Source organism: Mastacembelus armatus, chromosome 5 (assembly GCF_900324485.2).
Source record: "Mastacembelus armatus chromosome 5, fMasArm1.2, whole genome shotgun sequence".
Taxonomy (NCBI): Eukaryota; Metazoa; Chordata; class Actinopteri; order Synbranchiformes; family Mastacembelidae; genus Mastacembelus; species Mastacembelus armatus.
Genome location: NC_046637.1, coordinates 21,807,018 through 21,825,577, shown reverse-complemented (window position 1 = coordinate 21,825,577; position 18,560 = coordinate 21,807,018). Strand labels below are relative to the sequence as shown.

At 39.2% G+C, this 18,560-nt stretch overlaps 1 protein-coding gene and 1 non-coding gene across 2 annotated transcripts; one reads left to right on the top strand and one right to left on the bottom strand.

Moving 5' to 3' along the window:
- The first annotated feature begins 245 nt into the window (after positions 1 to 245).
- LOC113130399 (protein kinase C delta type-like) lies at positions 246 to 17,794 on the top strand. Its single transcript, XM_026306993.1, has 17 exons — positions 246 to 407; positions 8,671 to 8,794; positions 8,997 to 9,269; positions 11,382 to 11,550; positions 12,575 to 12,606; positions 12,718 to 12,803; positions 13,173 to 13,302; positions 13,455 to 13,555; positions 13,694 to 13,778; positions 13,981 to 14,096; positions 15,074 to 15,247; positions 15,455 to 15,546; positions 15,676 to 15,738; positions 15,869 to 16,007; positions 16,238 to 16,426; positions 16,575 to 16,703; positions 16,858 to 17,794. Exons 2-17 carry the CDS (start codon positions 8,686 to 8,688, stop codon positions 17,014 to 17,016), a joined length of 2,046 nt encoding a protein of 681 aa, XP_026162778.1. The 5' UTR covers positions 246 to 407; positions 8,671 to 8,685; the 3' UTR covers positions 17,017 to 17,794.
- trnae-cuc (transfer RNA glutamic acid (anticodon CUC)) lies at positions 9,660 to 9,731 on the bottom strand. The gene has a single exon. It is a non-coding gene; the product is annotated as a tRNA-Glu (tRNA).
- Positions 17,795 to 18,560: the final 766 nt, after the last annotated feature.

The following is an 18,560-nucleotide window of genomic DNA, read 5'->3' as shown; positions in this document are numbered from 1 at the left end:
GTTGAATTTACGACTTGATTAAAAGTTAGAGCTGGGTCAGGTTCGGGTGAGGTTACGGTAAGGGAGGGGTTACACAAGTAGTGGTTATGGTTAGAGCAAGTCTCCAAGAAATGAATTTAAATCAATGCAATGTCCCCACAAGCAATGGAAAAAAAAAGCGCGCGTGTGTGTGCGCGCGCATGTGGGGGGGAATTCACCTGGTTGACGTCACACAGTGAGTCCTCTGCATCGCGCGCTGCCTCTGAGCCGCAGTACAGTTCGAAGCCGGGCGCACACGGTGCAGAGCAGCACTTCACCACTTCCTTAAACACCACTGAAGCTTTTTAAGTCGCGCCTGCTGTCACACCTCGAGTCAAACACCAACCAAACAACAGACAAGCAGCACAGTCTCCAGCTCAGAGAAATAGGTAAGTCACCGTTTCTTCTGACACGGTTTTAACTTTTGTTCACTACAGGGACAACTTGAGCTCGGTGTGTGACAGCTGGGACAACAGCACTGGCCTACACATCAGCCTAATGGGTGACAAAATCTGCCTTGACTCGGCTTTGGCCGGTATCTTGCGACGCAAAGATCGACTGCAAATCCCGGGTGACATCAGTAGTTGCAGTAGTAGCAACAGCGCTGTCTGGTTTGGGGAGTGAGTAGTGGGGCAGAGTGACTCTCTCTCCCGCCGTCTTCTAGTTGTATTTACGTAAATGAAGAGAATCCATGCTCAGGAGCCTGCAGGGTCCCAACTGTACCGCTCTGCGCTGACACTGAGGAAACTCAATACAGCAGAAATCTTCCAGCGCAGTGTTGTGTCCTATGGCCACAGACGTGTAGATGAATTAGTAGACAATAAGAACAGAACATACTACAACTACCAATACGAATAAAAGCCGGAAACACATTAATTTCAGCCCTTGAAGCTTTTAAAATATAGGCCACCAATTATACCATTGTACTGAGGGGAAAACGTCCCTGTTAAAAGACTTTAGTTATCTCATTTTAATTGTGTGCTTCTCTACGTTCAATTTCTCTTAGACTTGGATACAAGCTCCTTAATAATTAATGTGACCTGAGTGACAAAAGCAGCATGTTTACATATTTTTGTCTGGTTTGGCAGAAAGCTGCCATCAATAACATTTGGCTGATTGCAGTCCAACTAGTACTGGAGCCGGTTTTTATTTTTCAGCTGAAACCAAAGGCCATGACCATGAAACCCCAAGGTGCTTCCTTCTTTAGAGTCAGGGTACTTGGAAATGAATTAAGCCACCATGCTACTTTAGTTTTATATGTGCCCCATTTCTCAATTGTTGACTTTGCCGCGGTAAGGTGAAGGAAGGTATTGGAGTTATGCCATGGTGGTGTTTAGTTTAAGGGAAGTGTCTGCATGAAGATTACCCCACATTCTTATGGCTGCCGACAACCTTCTGAATCTAAAGGAGCTGACATGACTTGTCAACTTCTCCGGCACACTAAACACATAGGTAGATTTTGAAATATTTCTTCTGTGGTCAAACTTCTTGTGTCATACACTATAATGCAATTCTGCATTTGTGGCAAAACTCTGTATCCTGTTGTTATTTTCTGGGAGCAGTGCAGCGTTGTGAGCCTAGGTAACATTATCTGCCTGCAGTTACTGGTGTGTCAATATTGGCTTGTGGCAACATGGGCTGCTCAGAGGACACAAATGGGACATCTGCTCAGTGAGGAGAAGGAGGAGGAGCACTGATCTTTTGATAGTACATATGTATAAACACATCGCAGACTTATAAGGTAGACTAAGTCAAAAACCATCATCTTTCATAACAGTTACTTTTTGTTTACTTTTTTTTTGCAGTTTTGCAAAGTAAGATATTGAAAAAATATTTTGGTATTGAATTCAAACCTTGGTATCATTGTACCTACAATATTTATTATCAGTATCACCAAAACTCTGTGTGAACTTTGTTTGTTTTATGTGCCATCAAGTATGAAACAGCCCCTAAATGCTTCTAGTATCTAAATGACAACACCTATTTAGTTATTAGGTCATTGTGGTTTGAAGAATACCTGCTGTTTTCCAACTTCACACATAGGCTTTTGGCATGAATTTGCTCAATCAGCACGGGGTGATGATAGTTCCGCTCATCGCTTGTCCTTGGTCTCCTGTCCCTACCGCTGACACTTACACACAAACTCCCTCCTCATCACGCTATCCTGCCGGGCTCTCCTTGCTCAGATGCTCTTTTGTTTGACTTAACCAAGGTTCTCTGAACTGTGAGCAGAGCGGAAATGGACACCACTCTGCATGTGGAGAGAAGACACATACACACTCACACAGACATTGCCAGGTTTTCATTCCCTGCTATTCTAGCAGGTTTGACGTCTTCCTCTCCCTTCTCCTCCAGGAAGAAAGGAGAGAAAATGGAAAGGAATGATGCAGCCATTTTACACTACAGTTTGTGTTCATATTTTTACATCCAATCAGCATTTAAACCAGCTTGTATTGATTTGGTCAGAGGTCAATTCAAGGCCAAAGTGAAACCATAACAGTCAGTATCAGTTGAAAAACACAACGCCCATTAGTCTGGCTCATTTCATCCGGAACATCAGCTTTAGTCTCATTCTTTACTCTTTTAACCTGTCCTGCCTTGACCTGATCAGATGTTCGTGTATGCAGGTGTGTGTATGAGAGAAAGAGAGAGGCAACCTTACAGAAAGACTGTATTTTTATACTTTCTTATCTGTAGGTGTTGGTTTCTCCCCAGACAGCTTCTGTAATATGCTGTCTGTTGACATAACCTTTGTGTGTGTGTGTGTGTGTGTGTTTGTGTGTGTGTAGTTGGTGAAGTGGTGCTAGACATTAACCTTGGTTAGTAAAAGAAAGGGAGGCTATGGTTCTTTCAGTCCAGTCTCCACCAGCAGTCATTAAAGGCTGCTTTGTTCAACGTTATTAGTGTGTGCGCAACTACACTTATGTGCTTTTGAGATGGTGTTAATGTGGCATTAATACATGACTCCATGCCTCAGTGAAAAGCTTGTGGATTAAGGAAAGTTTTGTGAGAATTGCATTGTTTTATTTAAATATGTTTTTCAAAACTGGAAGTAGAAAAGAAAATCAAATAAATACTCTTAGCTTAAGTCAGAGTCATTGTCTCCACTATCGTTCCCACAATCACAGGTTTTCAGGTATTTTACACATGTACATGAAGCCAGAAAAGCAATATGCCAGCAGATTCCTACTGTACAATCTCAGTGATACCATAGTTAGGAACTACCCTTTTCTATGATTTCCAGTGTGGAGGGATTGTTTTCCTTTGAACTATCATTAACAGCAGTTTCATGATGCAATAGATGTTTACACATTCAGCCAAACACCATGTTATTAGCTTTAGGTATGAGTGCGTCCTGGCTGACTCCGACCGTGTTCCCTCAGGTTCAATATAATCACATACAGCATGTTTGTTCAGCTCTAATTTGTCTGGCCACCGACTGAACCTGCACCATCCATTCAGACTGTTTGGGGTCTATTTTGGACCTGTAGGTCTTTCACTCAATCTTGTCCTTGCTCTCTTTCTGTTATAGTATGTTCTCAGCACAGTTTCTTGAAGGAGAAGGAACACAAAGTGAGAGGACAGGGGTATCCAAAGTTTTTTATTCATTTTCTTTCTTTACGTTATTCCTTAATTTTGCAGTATCTGGGAAAAAGGAGAGCAAGCTGACATATTCCTAGAGGAAACTTTGAGATTGCTCAGACATGTAGTTGATGATGTTTTGTAAGACTGAATATTTCAGAATAGTTTGATGTGTTACCTGTGTCCCATTCCTTACCTTCCAGCTTTATTTAGCATCCTGTCTGGCCAGTTTCGATTACTCAGCGTCTTCTTTTGTCACTGAGGCAGACAAAATTTCCAGCTACTAGAAACCCCATTTCATTCTTTTCCAGTAGACAAATATTGTACCAGTTAAAATACCTATACTGAAAACATCTGTCTAGCAGCCAGGCCCAAGATCTCAAAGTACAGAGTCAAAGGATACTGGATGTGATGCTGCTCTGTCTTTCAACAGTAGACAGAGATTTTTATTGTCAGGAAAGCACTGCTGTTATTAATAACATTCATTTCTTTTGTCTGACAGTGAGCCACCATTCCCAGTGGTAGGACCCTGAAGTCGAAGCACTTAAATGTATTTCGTCCATTGATATTTATTTTATGTACACCTGCAACATGTTCAGATGTCTTCCAGCTGATTTGAAACCTGATCGTTTAAATCTGGGTATTCAAATTGTAAAAGTTTAAATAGATCTTTTTCCACCGAAGGCAGTCTGACATGTCACAATACAAAAATCACAGTGGCTGCATTCTGTTTAGCTGAGACTGCTTCAGGGCTTCATGGTGCTTCTTGTCTCTGAGCCATCATTAAATGCTATTATTTACACCTATGCATTTCCTGCTATGACGAGTCAAAATGATTACTGTAAAAAAAGGCTGTCCTGACTATCTTGAGGTTTAAGTGCCATTTGTTTTTTATAGTAATGTTTAGGTTATACCAAATATTACATATGCAGTGCAGTCAGAGGTCATTTAGAGGTTATTTTCTGTTGTGTTGTCCTTGTACTCCAGCAAACAATAAACAGTGGCTGTGGGGCTAAACTGCACACTTGGCTGTAATTTGAGGGTGTTTATGTTCACATCACATGAACATTGTGTAGGAGCTGAAGTCATTTTAATGCATGAACTCAATTTAAAAAATATATATATATAACTGAACAAAACTGATTGAAATCACAATGTTTAATATCTTTGCAGTCAGTGATTTTCCAGTCTACATCCCATAGACATCAGTTGACATATGATGTTCTAACAAGCCTGTATTGCAGCTGTATTTACATTTGCTTGTTTGGGCAACTTTTTGTCTCCAGTCTGAAAATGAAGCACATTTTTAATCCTCTTAAGGTCAGATATCTGACTTCACCATCCGGACAAGAACACGACTCTGTTTGGTCATAAAAAAGCAATTTGGTTGTCTTGACTGCATGTGCTGTATTGTCCTAACATTAAGAGACTATATATAGTATAAGTACTTACAATACATAGTACTATAGCACATACTATACTTATACTGCTTTATACTGTACAACAAATATGGATATGAACAGCCGCAATGCATGTATCTTTTGACATAACAAACCTTGCTGTGTAAGAAAGGCTGACCTAGTAAATTGATTATATGTTAACCATCAATTCTGTTTATGTCAAACATTCACAGTGTCGAATTAATCTGTCTTTGAACAAGACCCTGAATCCTTCCCAGCTGCTCTGTAGGAAGCTCTATGTCAGACAAATGAGAAGAATTTCCCCACAGGGACTAATAAAATATCTGGCCCACTGATTTATGGATTTCCAAGCCAGTATCACTCGTAGGGAAAATATAAGTTGCTGTCAATAATAGCACAAAAGACATAACATATCACTATGTTTCTTGTGTATTATGTGAAGGAAACTCTGCTGTTATCATATGCATGTGTACCTGTTTTGTTCAGACCTGCCGATGAAAGGTTGACACACAAAGGCTCTCTAACCTGCTAGACCTGCTTGATAACTTCTTCACTTAAGGACATTTCCACTAATTCAGGGCATACCAAACCTTTGACTTGTTTGTAGTGTATTGCTGAGCATGGCTTTTGATAATACGTTTGTACACAGTCTTGTTATTGCATTACATGCAACAAGCCTGCAGCGTAATGGAATATTTCTTCTTATGTCATTACAACTGTTAATTTCCATTTTGTTATATTAATCTACTCTACTCTTTTCTAATTTTGAAAATTTGTGAGTGAAGTGAACTAGAGCCCGACGTTCTGATATAATTGGCCATTATGAGCTATTTGCATATAAATATCAGCATTTATACTGGCTGATAATTTATAATTAAAAAGAAAAGAAGAGATGGAAGATAAATCCTTCACTGTTCAAAACTGTTCAATATCAATAAAACAAGTTTAATTTTAAACTTCATTATGTCATGTTATCTTGATGAGGACTGCACTGGATAAACTGCACAAAAGAATTCAATGGAAAATCTTTGTTTATGCTCTTTGTTTCTAGGGGGAAAAGCATATCAGCCAATATAAGCATATCAGATTTTAAAATCATCAAATGCTGGAATGAATTTCAGTCTTAAAAATCCTGTATCATTCAGACTCTATTATGCACAATTGTGCATTTTGAATGGCATATACTACTTACTGTACACATTTTTTAATTTGAATACTGCAACTTCTTCCAGCTGGTGTATAATTCATGAATTCCTTTGTGTTAACATACACTCCAAAGGCAGGCAGTCTAGCTTTATACTTAACTGCTCGTAGCCATACACACACAGTGAACACTATCCATCTCACTGGAAGTCGGGTTCGTTGTGGCTGGATCTAGTGAAGGAAAATCTGGTTCTATCTGATTTGTCCTCATGTCCATTGGCTTTTTTCTTTCTCTCTCTCTCTTGCTCTTTTGCTCTACCCACCCTGTCCCTAATTGAATGTGCTCATTTTTTCCACACTCTCTGGGGAAACAAGGCTCTCTTTTCTATGTAGCAGTGTCTGTGTATGTGTACATAAGAGTGTCTGTGTAAAGCAGAAAGAAAACTTGAAATGAGCTCTAAAAATATATTTTGTGTGGGTTTGCATGTCTCAAACTCCATTAGAATATTTTTAATATAGTTTTGTGTAGTGTCTGTGTATGCGTGGGCGGTATTGTGAGAGCTCTACTTTCTCCGACCCTCCTGACCTCACTCAGAAACAATCAGTTGTTTTTGGAGTGTTTAGATCCAAAACAGTATTGCTGAGGTCACTCAAAGCCCCCAGTAACAGCAAGAGAAATATTTCAGTCTCAGCTCAGTGGAGACATCTTACAAAATGTTCATGCAGTGGAAGCAACACCTCTCTAAAAATGACTAGAAAATAAAATGAACATAATCACCTTCATGAAGGAGGATTTATTGCAAGACTCTTGTGTTAGACTGCTTTAGTTTTATCTTGGTGTACCAAATAAACCTTCACCTAAGTTTATATCACAACACATCCTGGTTCAGTCACTAAGAAGCTGTGTGAAAAGCAACATGAGCACAAACCAAACTTTTCTCCCTAGGAATGATTGTGCATTTACGCACAAACAGACTATTATTATTATTTAGTTTTATGTACATATTTAAGCTTAGAGAGAAGGCCATGTTACTGTGCATTTGGAATTTGCCCAAAAAGGTCATTTTATAGAGCAGCTGATCATCATTGTGTAGGTGTAATACGATGCTGTTTGCCTGAATTCATAGAGGTGCCATTCTTCTGAAATGGCTATTAAATCTAGATTATGTTAATGTAATAAGAGACTAAAACTACATGAGATCAAGTTAATGAATTTAAAAACTCATTTTCATTGCTGTATGGAAATCCTTTGAAGAATTCTGTAGTATTTTGTTGCTACTTTGGCAATTATGCTGTAGTCTAATGTGCTAGTCTGTCTTGGCATCTGAGTGATTTTTTTTTTTTTTTTTGGCGTGAAACTGTGTTGGCAACATGAAAGGCTCAGTAAGTTTGTTAATTGTGTTCCTTTATACAGCACCAGACTGGACTCATGGCTTACTATATTTTCATCCTGTGTAATTTTTTATTACAAGGCTCCTTGAAGTAACATGCCGCTGGGGTATAGTTCTTATAGGAAGACAGTTTACTTTTAAAGAGTAGCAATTTCCTGAACACTTTGCTGTATCTCATAACTGAAAACATAAGACAAGTGTTTGACACCTCTAGGTTGACCCTGTGGTGACTGCACATGCTGAAAACATGTTTTCTTTCCACTGACTGAAGCTAATATGATCCTTTGGGACCAGTGTATACAGTTTCTCTCTCTCTTTCTCCACGCACACACACACACACACACACACACACATGCATACACATGCATATATGTGTGAGCAAGAATAAGAATACATAAGAATACACACATATGTATGTGTGTGTGTATGTGTGTGTGTGTGTGTAAAAATAAGAATACGAATGTGGTTCAAACCTCACAAGTGTTACTTAAAGAGGAAGTAAGTGAAATTCGCAGAAAGGAGTGCTGACCAAATCTGCCAATGGAGCAATTCATTTCAAATTAAGTAAGAGGACGATTTTTGCAAGCTGCATTTTAATAGTTAAGAGTTAATGCATTTTAGCCCAACAAATGTATGAAATGAGAGTTTCTAGAGTAAAAAAATAATTCAAAATATGTTTCTTTTTAGCATGATATAGCTTTTGTAGATGCAGATGTGACCTGCAGAAAACTGAGAGTTTAAATTGCAATAAACAAGTACGTATAATTTGCACTGGGAAAAAATGATCTTGTAATTAATTTGAAAGTTGTATAGTAGCAAAGAGGCTTAATTGCTTAACCCCAGTCCTTTGTATTTCCGGTCTTACTCTATCATCCTATTTGTATGCGCTGAGTTAAGGATTACCACTCTGTTCCTTCTTCCCTCGTTGCTAGCCGGTAGTTTCCAAAGTTGTATCTTGAGTTGGAAACTTCTACTTCCTCTGAACTTCCCATCTGAGAACACTGTTAGCCACTGACTCTCTTCCTTCTTGTTTTAAGTGCAGAACTTGAGCAATTCAAGTGCAGCAGTTATGTGAGGTGTGTGTCATAGTCTAACTATGAGTGTCTTTGTTTTAGGAGGCTTAGGTCACCATGGCACCCTTCCTCCGTATCGCCTTCAATGATTATGACATGGGAGCTCTATCTCCTGGCTCTGACCCTCCCATCTGTGCTGTCAAGATGAAGGAGTCTGTCAATACAGGTATGTACAAATGCACACACACAAACACAGTCAGAATTTCTCTAACAAAGTGTCACAGTGAGCAGGGAGGTGAGATTTTCAAGTTTCATTGCCTTAACTGCCTTTCTACCAGCTCTCTATCCATTCCTGTACGGTGAATATTCTTGATGCAGGAAAAGCATTTACACTATGTGATTCTCCCTTCTTTCTTGTTCTTTCACAGAGAGAGGAAAGACTTTGGTCCAGAGGAAGCCCACCATGTATCCATCCTGGAAGTCTACTTTTGATGCTCACATCTATGAAGGGCGTGTTCTAGAAATCATCCTCATGCAGAACCCTGAGGAGCCATTGGCCAAGGCCACAGTAGGTGTGTCTGTACTGGCAGAACGCTGTAAGAAGTCCAAAACCAATGGACGTGCTGAATTCTGGGTGGACTTGCATCCTTCAGGAAGGGTCCAGATGGCTGTACAGTTCTTCCTGGAGGACAGTGACACAGGTAACATAGCTAGTTTTTAAACATCCTGAAAATTTGGTTTAAATCTATTATATTCATCTATAGTTATTTATTTAGTTTAATACTGAAAAAAATATCAGCTTGATCATAACTGTGTGGGTGTTCTTTGAGTTCACAGACAGTAGCTTTGAGGAAGCAATATCACAACTTTTGTCATGTTCCGTTTTAAATATGCATGAAAATATGTGATCCAGTTCAGTCTATCCAGTTCAACCACGGGTTGAACTAGATAGACAGAGCCATGAAAAGAGCACACAGAAATCCCTGACATGAAAAAATCAATGTGAAGTAGAGAAATTGATCAGGTTGAGTCCATCATTTAAAGTTAGTAAGTTCTTAAGAAAATATGTGTATGCGGTGTTTAAAACAATATTCCCTGACCGGGAATCGAACCCGGGCCGCGGCGGTGAGAGCGCCGAATCCTAACCACTAGACCACCAGGGAGTGGTGTTTAGCATGAATGAAGAGCCTACTGTGACATGATCTGCTCCCCCACGCTACAGTTTTCCTCCCAATCTGCTGCAGTGCTGATATATATTGCCCTCTACTGGCAAAAACAATCCCTTATCTCATTTTCCTGAACTTTGTACACACAACCACAGCTTAAAGTTTTTGTCGCTGTTAACCTCACTCAGGAGTGTAGTGTTCATCTTTTGGCCTTGCAATATACTGTCTACCTCAAACTGTCAAGGGTTAATCTACAACTTTGAGCTTGCCAGGTGACTACAGGTGTGGCTATGTAATCAAAGCACTTTAAGAGCTTTTCAAAGCTAGGGAGAATTTGACCTTTGGACTTGGTGTACTTTGAGTAAGTAGCCAACAATAAATAAACATATTTAACAAGAAGTATGAACATATTTCTCTTAATACAACATGCCAGTGTGGTCACTAGTGGCTTGTTTGTTTTTATGTTAAACTTTGAGTGGATCTCTGTGGTCTAAAGTCTCATTTTCTACCCAGTCAAGGGAATAATGGAACATTTTTCAATGCAAAAATTCCACATAAATGTAGCAGCTCAGATTATCCAGCATTTTGCAGCTTGAGTTCAAAACCATATCTCTGTTATTGCTAGTTTCTAGAAATGTCTTTAGTTTCACTTCAGCTGATAGAAGCAGAAGTGAAGCACAGCCAGTGCTGGACCAGTTACCAGGGAAGCCAGCAGTCACTGCTAACATGGGGGGGAGCGGGTGAGATTACAGATTGCTTCTGTGTAGGGGGAGTTTCTGTGTGAAAGTAGCATAGTCTGGGCTTTTTGTTCAGGGTTGGAGAGGGTCATGAGAGGGAGGTGTGCCTACTGTAATGAAAGAGCTCCCTACTCCATCAGCTCCATCCTACACACTCCACAGTTTTCCTGAAAAGCAGTCCAGAATATTTTTAGCCATGTGTGAACAGCCCTCAGTGCTGTCTGTCTTCTCTCTATTTTGCCCTCTCCCTTACTCCCACTTTCTTGGGTTGGCTCGGTGAGGCGCTGTCCAAACACAAACATCTGTTAGTAGAGTGGTGGAGAGGAAATTAATTTATCTCCCTCACCTCATCACTCTTCCCACATTTCCCTGTCTATCAGTTGTCTGTTTAAAGCTGCCCCTTTTTAAATTGTCCCAATTTCTCACCCTCCCTCCCTTCCACCCACCTACTCTCTCTGTCTCTTCCACAGTTTCTGCCTTCTTTGTTTACCTCTCTCACGCCTCTTTTGCTTTCTCCTGTGGGTGACTTTTGACCCCTCCCTGTTGTTTTGTGTTGGCCAGAGTCACTTATCCAACAAGGCATTTTTCTGTGTGTACCCTTGATTTATCAGTAGCTAAATATTAGTGCTTTTTTAATAAATACCACTTACTTATTATGGCTGATTTATAATAATGTTTGCTGTAATGTGGTTTAAAGATCTAATTATAATCATCTAATTTTAAAAACAAAGGAGAGCTAACTATATAATTTATCTTTTAGAAACACGCCCACAAATGATTGCATTCCTGATATCTTTTTGTTTGCCTTTGAAAAGGTCCTATAAAGATGCTTAACAAACCAGATTGTCCTGTAGTCTACATTTAAATAAAAATGCAGAAGTTTGATTTGTAAATTGATCTCTTTTCCCAGCGCCATCTAAGCCAACAGTAAAGGTTTCCCCTGAGGATGGAGTCATGACCCTCAACAGGAGGAGAGGAGCATTTAAGCAACCCAAGGTTCACAACATCAAAAACCATGAGTTCACTGCCACCTTCTTTGGGCAGCCCACTTTCTGCTCTGTTTGCAGAGATTTCCTCTGGTGAGATGCCACTTTCTGCTTTTTTATGTGAAAGCAGTCACCACCATATCATTAATATGTTTGTGTACTTTTGCTAGCTAGCATATTAAATACTTCCTTCATTTTGGAAATTGAATATGGCAGTAATTTCCAATGCTACTGTCTGGGCAGCAGCTAATTAGCTGATCTGCTTGTTTTTTTTTTACGTTATTTTTGCAGCCAGTGTTGTGTTTTATTAAGATGCCACTGGCACAGCCTTAATAATGCCTGACCAGTAGTGCTGTCATCTACTGTATATTCTATAGGTGTCCAGTGGAACAAAAACATTAGTTGTCCAACAAGAAAAGTCCATGCCTGAAAGGTGTTTCTCAAAAGACCAATTAGTAGTGGTTCTAGTTTTCTAAATGTGGGAGTCTTGTGGGGTTAGTAATGGTAGAAACAACAGCCGGGCTGCTGACAGTGAGTCACTGTTGAGGGAAATCCCACAAGGATGTAATGTTGTATTCCAACAGCAGGAATAACTTGTGAGCCAAGCTCCACCCCTGTTTTTAAAAGTACAGTATTATCTATCACTCTAGAGACAGACAGGAGGAAATCTAATGTTTTATGTGGCTATTTGACATTTGAGATTTTTCCACATTCATATTTCAATCTTGTAATCCCACATCTGAGATATTATCTTCCAAATGTAAAACCTCCAAGTCATTGTTATGCAAGCTCAAAGAGCACGTCTCTCATGTTTTTTTATTCATGCACATTTTTCAGCTTATATAATACTTCGGAGAAAGTAAGCAGACAGTGAAGATGTAGTTTGGTAGCTGTTGCATCAGGGAGATGGGAAACTGTTTTTTACTTTTATTCAGCTAATAATGTACATGCCAGTTTCAGTACATCACTATCATAACTCATTACTATACTCCTACTAAAGGAAACCATCTACAATATAAATATAATAAATGTCTTAGCAATGGAACAGGAAAAAAAAGTTTTTCTATTTGCCAACAGTCAATCAATTCAAGCATGTAATTCCTTTTTTTCCATTTAGGGGGCTTAACAAGCAAGGTTACAAGTGCAGACGTGAGTGTTTGCCACATGTTTAACTGCAATTTAGTTTTATACTTTTTATACAGTTTTATACTTTAGTATTCACCACCATTCACACAATATTTGATCATTTATTTCACCTAGAATGCAATGCGGCAATCCACAAGAAATGCATCGAAAAAATCATTGGCAGATGCACCGGAACAGCAGCCAACAGTCGAGACACTATGGTGAGCAAAGTTAATATTCTCCAAAATGAATTCAAATTGTCACCTCAGATGCAGTGAGCTACATGTTGTCTTTTATTGCAGTGATGGTTCAATAATCACTTAATATTCTCTCCTGCTTTATCTGATGACTTGTGCACTGTTACAAAACATTCCATTTCAACATTTTATGAATTAAACTGTAATTCATTGATACAACTGAGTACAAGCTTAATCAAACAGGGCCAGGTCAATGTGTACAAACAGCATCAACAATAAATTCAATATTAATGGCAACAAGCTATGTGTTTAAATTGAAAATGTACTGTATATATATATTTTGCTTGCTTTTATCAGCTACTGGTGAATTTAATGGAATTTTTTTTTTTGTAGTTCCAGAAGGAGCGCTTTAAGATTGATATGCCGCATCGCTTTAAATACTATAACTACAAGAGCCCTACATTCTGTGACCACTGTGGGAGTCTGCTGTGGGGTCTCTACAGACAGGGCCTGAAATGTGAAGGTTAGTCCCATGTGTTCATTGTTTTTGTACTTTGATTGCCTCAAATATTGTATCTGCCCTTCTGCTGCCTTCTTCCATACCTCTGAAATTTTTCTCTGCTGTTGTATTCCCTTTCTCCACTTTGGCTATTCCATTTTCACACCTCTGACCAGATTGTGGCATGAACGTCCATAGTTACTGCCAGGCGAAAGTGGCAAATCTTTGTGGAATCAACCAGAAACTACTGGCCGAGGCGCTGTCTCAAGTCTCTCAGGTTTGCACAATAACAAACTGTTCGTTTTATTTTGTTTGAGCATGTTGTCGGTCAGTGTTCAAAAAAATAAAAATAAATTATTGTTTGTGAATGTACAATGTCACAGATATTTTAGCAATCTTTTTTTTTTCTCCCTAGAAATCTGTGAAGAAGTCTGATAACTCCAATACAGTAGATATTGGAATCTACCAAGACATCCCAGGTGCAACAATAGACTCTAATGGTAAGATGCATTCATTGTAGCACACACTGTAGTACAAAATTGTTTAACTCAAGTTTTATGTTTACCGGTGTTGCTGTTGCTGAATCTGTTTAACCTATATTACATTTTCAAATGTTTATTTGTTCTTGTACTTTTTGCATGAATCTTTGCATTCAGGTTTGCATGTGTGTTAACTATGTGTGTGCAAATGTGCATTTTGCAGATGGTAATGGTAAAGCACATGATGGCTTGTTGCCAACCCCAGCCACTCCCCAAGTACGTCTAACCATGAACCAGCTGACTTTCCACAAAGTGCTGGGAAAAGGCAGCTTTGGCAAGGTATGCCCCATGGTGCCTAACTTTAAATGCAGTCTTAAATTTTACAGGAAATCATGCATAGCACAAAACAGGGAAGACACTGAAAGCGTAAAACATTACACAAACTCGTAAAAAGTGCAGAAACCTGATTTTTTTAAGTTAGGGAGTGTGGACCCATAAAGGTGACATTACTAAGAAAAATAAATATGTGATGATATTTGAAATGATAAAAGTTGAATTTTAATATGCTCAATTGCTGAAGGGCACAGATCTTTAAAAGGCAGATTTTTTATTTTTATTAAAATCATTTCTTAGTGTAAATCAATCTGATACTCTCCTTCCTTGTCTTATTTTTTCCTAACCTCGACTGTAGCGCCATTTTTGTTAAACTCAGCTACAAATACCTTATAGATCAATACATCACTCCACTACCTGCTGAATTTCTTTGCCCAATCATCGCCCAGGTTGGAGTGAGACCTGGTGAGAAAAGACCTTTGTTATTCATCAGTCGCAATCAAGGCCAGGCCACTTTTAAGAAAAACATACTGCCTGTGAAGGTTGATGAGATAAACAGAGAAGCAGAGTGTAGCAGATTCATTTATTTCCATGGCTATTGTATCCTGGCAGCAGTACCATATCTATCCAGTGTTTTCCCTGGGATCATGCATGTAATACCAGCAAAAAAAAGAGGCAACATAAATAACCTCCCCTTTTTGATTTGAGTTTTGCTGGTTGCACTCAATACATGTAATTAAATTGGAGTTAAAATTTTTGTATATTTTTTTTTTATAACATTTTGATTTTTTTTGTTTTGAGTGTGACTGGTTAACGTAAGATTTTCTTTGTCCAGTTCCTTTTTGAACATGGAATATGGTTGATGGGGGATTTTGGATATTCATGCTCAAAATAAATGAAATCAATGAAAAAATGTAATGAAATGAAAATGAATAACAGCTCTGATGAGAAGTATCCATTCAAAAGTGGCTCTGACACCCCAGGTGCTGCTGGCAGAGCTGAAAGGCAAAGGTCAGTTCTTCGCTGTGAAGGTTTTGAAGAAAGATGTGGTTCTTATGGATGATGATGTGGAGTGTACCATGGTGGAGAAGAGGGTCCTGGCCCTTGCTTGGGAAAATCCCTTCCTCACACACCTCTACTCCACATTCCAGACAAAAGTAAGCATGCACACATTAAACATCTAGTAAAATCTTGAAAAGCAAAAAAAAGGGACTTTTCCTGGGCTGCAGAAGTACTAGTAGCAATTCTTGGTTGTTGATAAAGACAGAGACTCCCATCCTATCTGAATCCATTCTCACTCTCACACACAATCTTCATGTCTCCTTTGTCTGTGAAAATGAGCTGACAATGTGTTGCTTACACAGGAGCATCTCTTCTTTGTAATGGAGTACCTGAATGGAGGTGACTTAATGTTCCACATCCAAGACAAAGGCCGCTTTGACCTCAGCAGAGCTGTGTGAGTACACTAGATCACCATGAAAACACCTACAGTATGAGTGATACAGCAGTTGCCATATTTCACAACAGAACTGTTAATGACAGGAAAACTGTATTTAACGGCTATTTTGCACAATTAAAACTTCAGATTCTATGCTGCTGAGATCGTAGTGGGACTGCAGTTTCTCCACTCAAAAGGGATTATATACAGGTAAGTCCCAAGATCCACTATGTACTGCTGTTGTCAATCTAATAATAGACAGATTTTGGACTATATTACTACATACTACACTGTTGCAAAATAGTTTCTATATTATATTTCTTTTGGTGTCTGTCTGCAGAGATCTGAAGCTAGACAATGTGATGCTGGACAAGGATGGACACATAAAAATAGCAGACTTTGGCATGTGCAAAGAGAAGGTGTTTGGAGACACCAGGGCTACAACGTTTTGCGGGACACCAGACTACATTGCACCCGAGGTTAGCTTCAGGGCCTGGCTGATTGCACATACATTTCGCTTCAATTAAATCTTTAAAATGCAATCTTCCATTGTTTCACAATATATCTGCCCCCTAGTGCCTACTGGGAGTCATGGCAGTATCCAGATTTCCCTCTAAACCAGGGTCCTTCACTTGTTTCCTAACACAACTGTATGTCTTTTTTCCTTGCTTACTTCTAATGTATTTTGTTAAATCATCTCTCATCTCAGATCCTGCTAGGACAGAAGTACACCTTCTCTGTGGACTGGTGGTCTTTTGGTGTGCTGGTGTACGAGATGCTAATTGGTCAGTCCCCTTTTCAAGGCGACGATGAGGATGAGCTGTTTGAATCCATCAGATCGGACACTCCCCACTACCCTCGGTGGATCACCAAAGAGGCCAAGAACCTGCTTGAACTGGTGAATAATTAATGTTGATAGGCACACATTGGTCAACATCATACATGTGAACTAAGCATGCATTTCTCTTTATCATAATACAGTTTTACAGCAAGTTAATTTGTGTTGTTTCTGTAATGAAATCGGTTGACGCTGGTTGTTTTTTCAGCTGTTTGAGCGAGATCCCAGTCGCAGGTTGGGCGTAGTTGGAGACATCCGTACACACCCATTTTTCAAAACCATCAATTGGCCAGCGCTGGAAAGAAAAGAAGTGGATCCTCCCTTCAAGCCCAAAGTGGTATGAGCCTGTGATTGTATTGTTTGTTTGTTTTCTAACCAAACTATGCAGCACCAGTAATCTATATGAATAGATGCATATATCTAGGATCAAATTTTCTTTGCTATGCTTTGTTACATTAACCTAACTGACATCACCAACCTGTCTGACACAGAAATCCCCCAGTGACTGCAGCAACTTTGACCGGGAGTTCCTAAACGAGAAGCCACGGCTTTCACATGCCGACAAAAACCTCATCGACTCCATGGACCAGGCAGCTTTTGCTGGATTTTCCTTCATCAACCCAGCACTGGAACAAATGATAAGGAAATGAAAAGACAAAATGGCTCCCATGGTCTTAGCTCAGCACTTTAAAATAGGTTCTTATCTTTATTCTCATATGGTCTAAGTTCAACTAGATGGATAACAAAAACAAAAAGAAAATCTGAGCTTGACTGTGACTTTTTTAGTTCCTCTATCGGAGGATGAGGTACATGATACCAAGATGCTTGCTGGTGTTTAAAGCAACAAGCCTTTTATCATCTGTCACACTGTATAAGTCTGTAAAAGAATGTAAAGCCCCAGGAAGTCAAGGGAGAGTCTTAAGATACCAGTGTTACATGAATCAACATCAGTGATGCAGTGACTTTTCTTTGTCTGACATTTTTCCTTGTGATGACACTTTGAATCTGTATGAATCATTCAGTGTACTGCATCTTGAAATTTAAATTCACAGGCACAGGCATAACACTCTCATTTAGTTACACAGATATATGCACCCAGCACTGGCACCACAAGAGAGTGCAGTGGTACATACTGTATTCACTCTCTCCCTGTGTGCTTTCTTCTACTGAATGCCTCCTAGTGTATCCCATCTGTGTGTGCCTGTGAGTTACCACATGCATACAAGTGTGTGGGTGTGTGCAGGTATTTTCTTAGATGCAAATGGTGCTACTATACTCTGTAACATTGTCTGTTTTTCATTGAATCCTCGATTAACCTCAACAGAAAGAATTCAATGATAATGGTGAGGAGAATATAACTCCTGAACTGATGTAACGTTATAGTGGAACTGAGCGGTTTCTTCCCTCTTTGACCACGCTGTCTTGAGAGTCTTGAATCTTGCATATTTGAGGGATAATGTTTTAAATTTTGTGCATGGCATTTTTCTTTTGTATATCAAACCTCATGCTGTAAATTAAACTAAAGTTTATGTAAACAACTGCTCATTACATAAATATATATTTTCTGGGCTGTCATCCTATTTACAGGGAAGAATTGTGACAATGGTATGGCACTATTCACGTCCATCTATACCTGTCTGAAGAATACTGTTTTGTGTGCAGGGAAGGGCATTTCACTGTAAGCATAGGGCTTTGAAATGTGTTTATAATACTTGAATGTAGGGATTTTTAAAATGAAAAAAATTGTGCTGTATATCCAGAAATGGTTATGTTCTTAAGAATAGGCTGTCTTTGAGTTCTGGGTGTGTGTTTTTTTTTTTAACTTTCCTCGTCTTTTACATCTGATTATAAATAAATATACTATAAACTTACCATATCAGGAGTAATTACTTAATTCCTGTTGTGAGGGCATATTTCGGTCACTGTTGGTTTCTTGTGATTATTATAATTTATACTGCACTACTTCGTCTGAGTAATGTTTATGTTTATAACAGCAACGAAACATCAAAGTACAAGAGGTGTTTTGAGAGCAAGAAAGACCTGTCAGACTATACCGTCATCTAGTGGTCAGGTGATATAGCTGCGCCTCTGTGTTTAACATGTGGACGACAGGCGAGGAGGCATTCCTGCAGTGCGCACGGCTTATGACCTGTCCTCGTCCTCTGTCCCCAGCAGTAATCCACCGTCTGCTGCA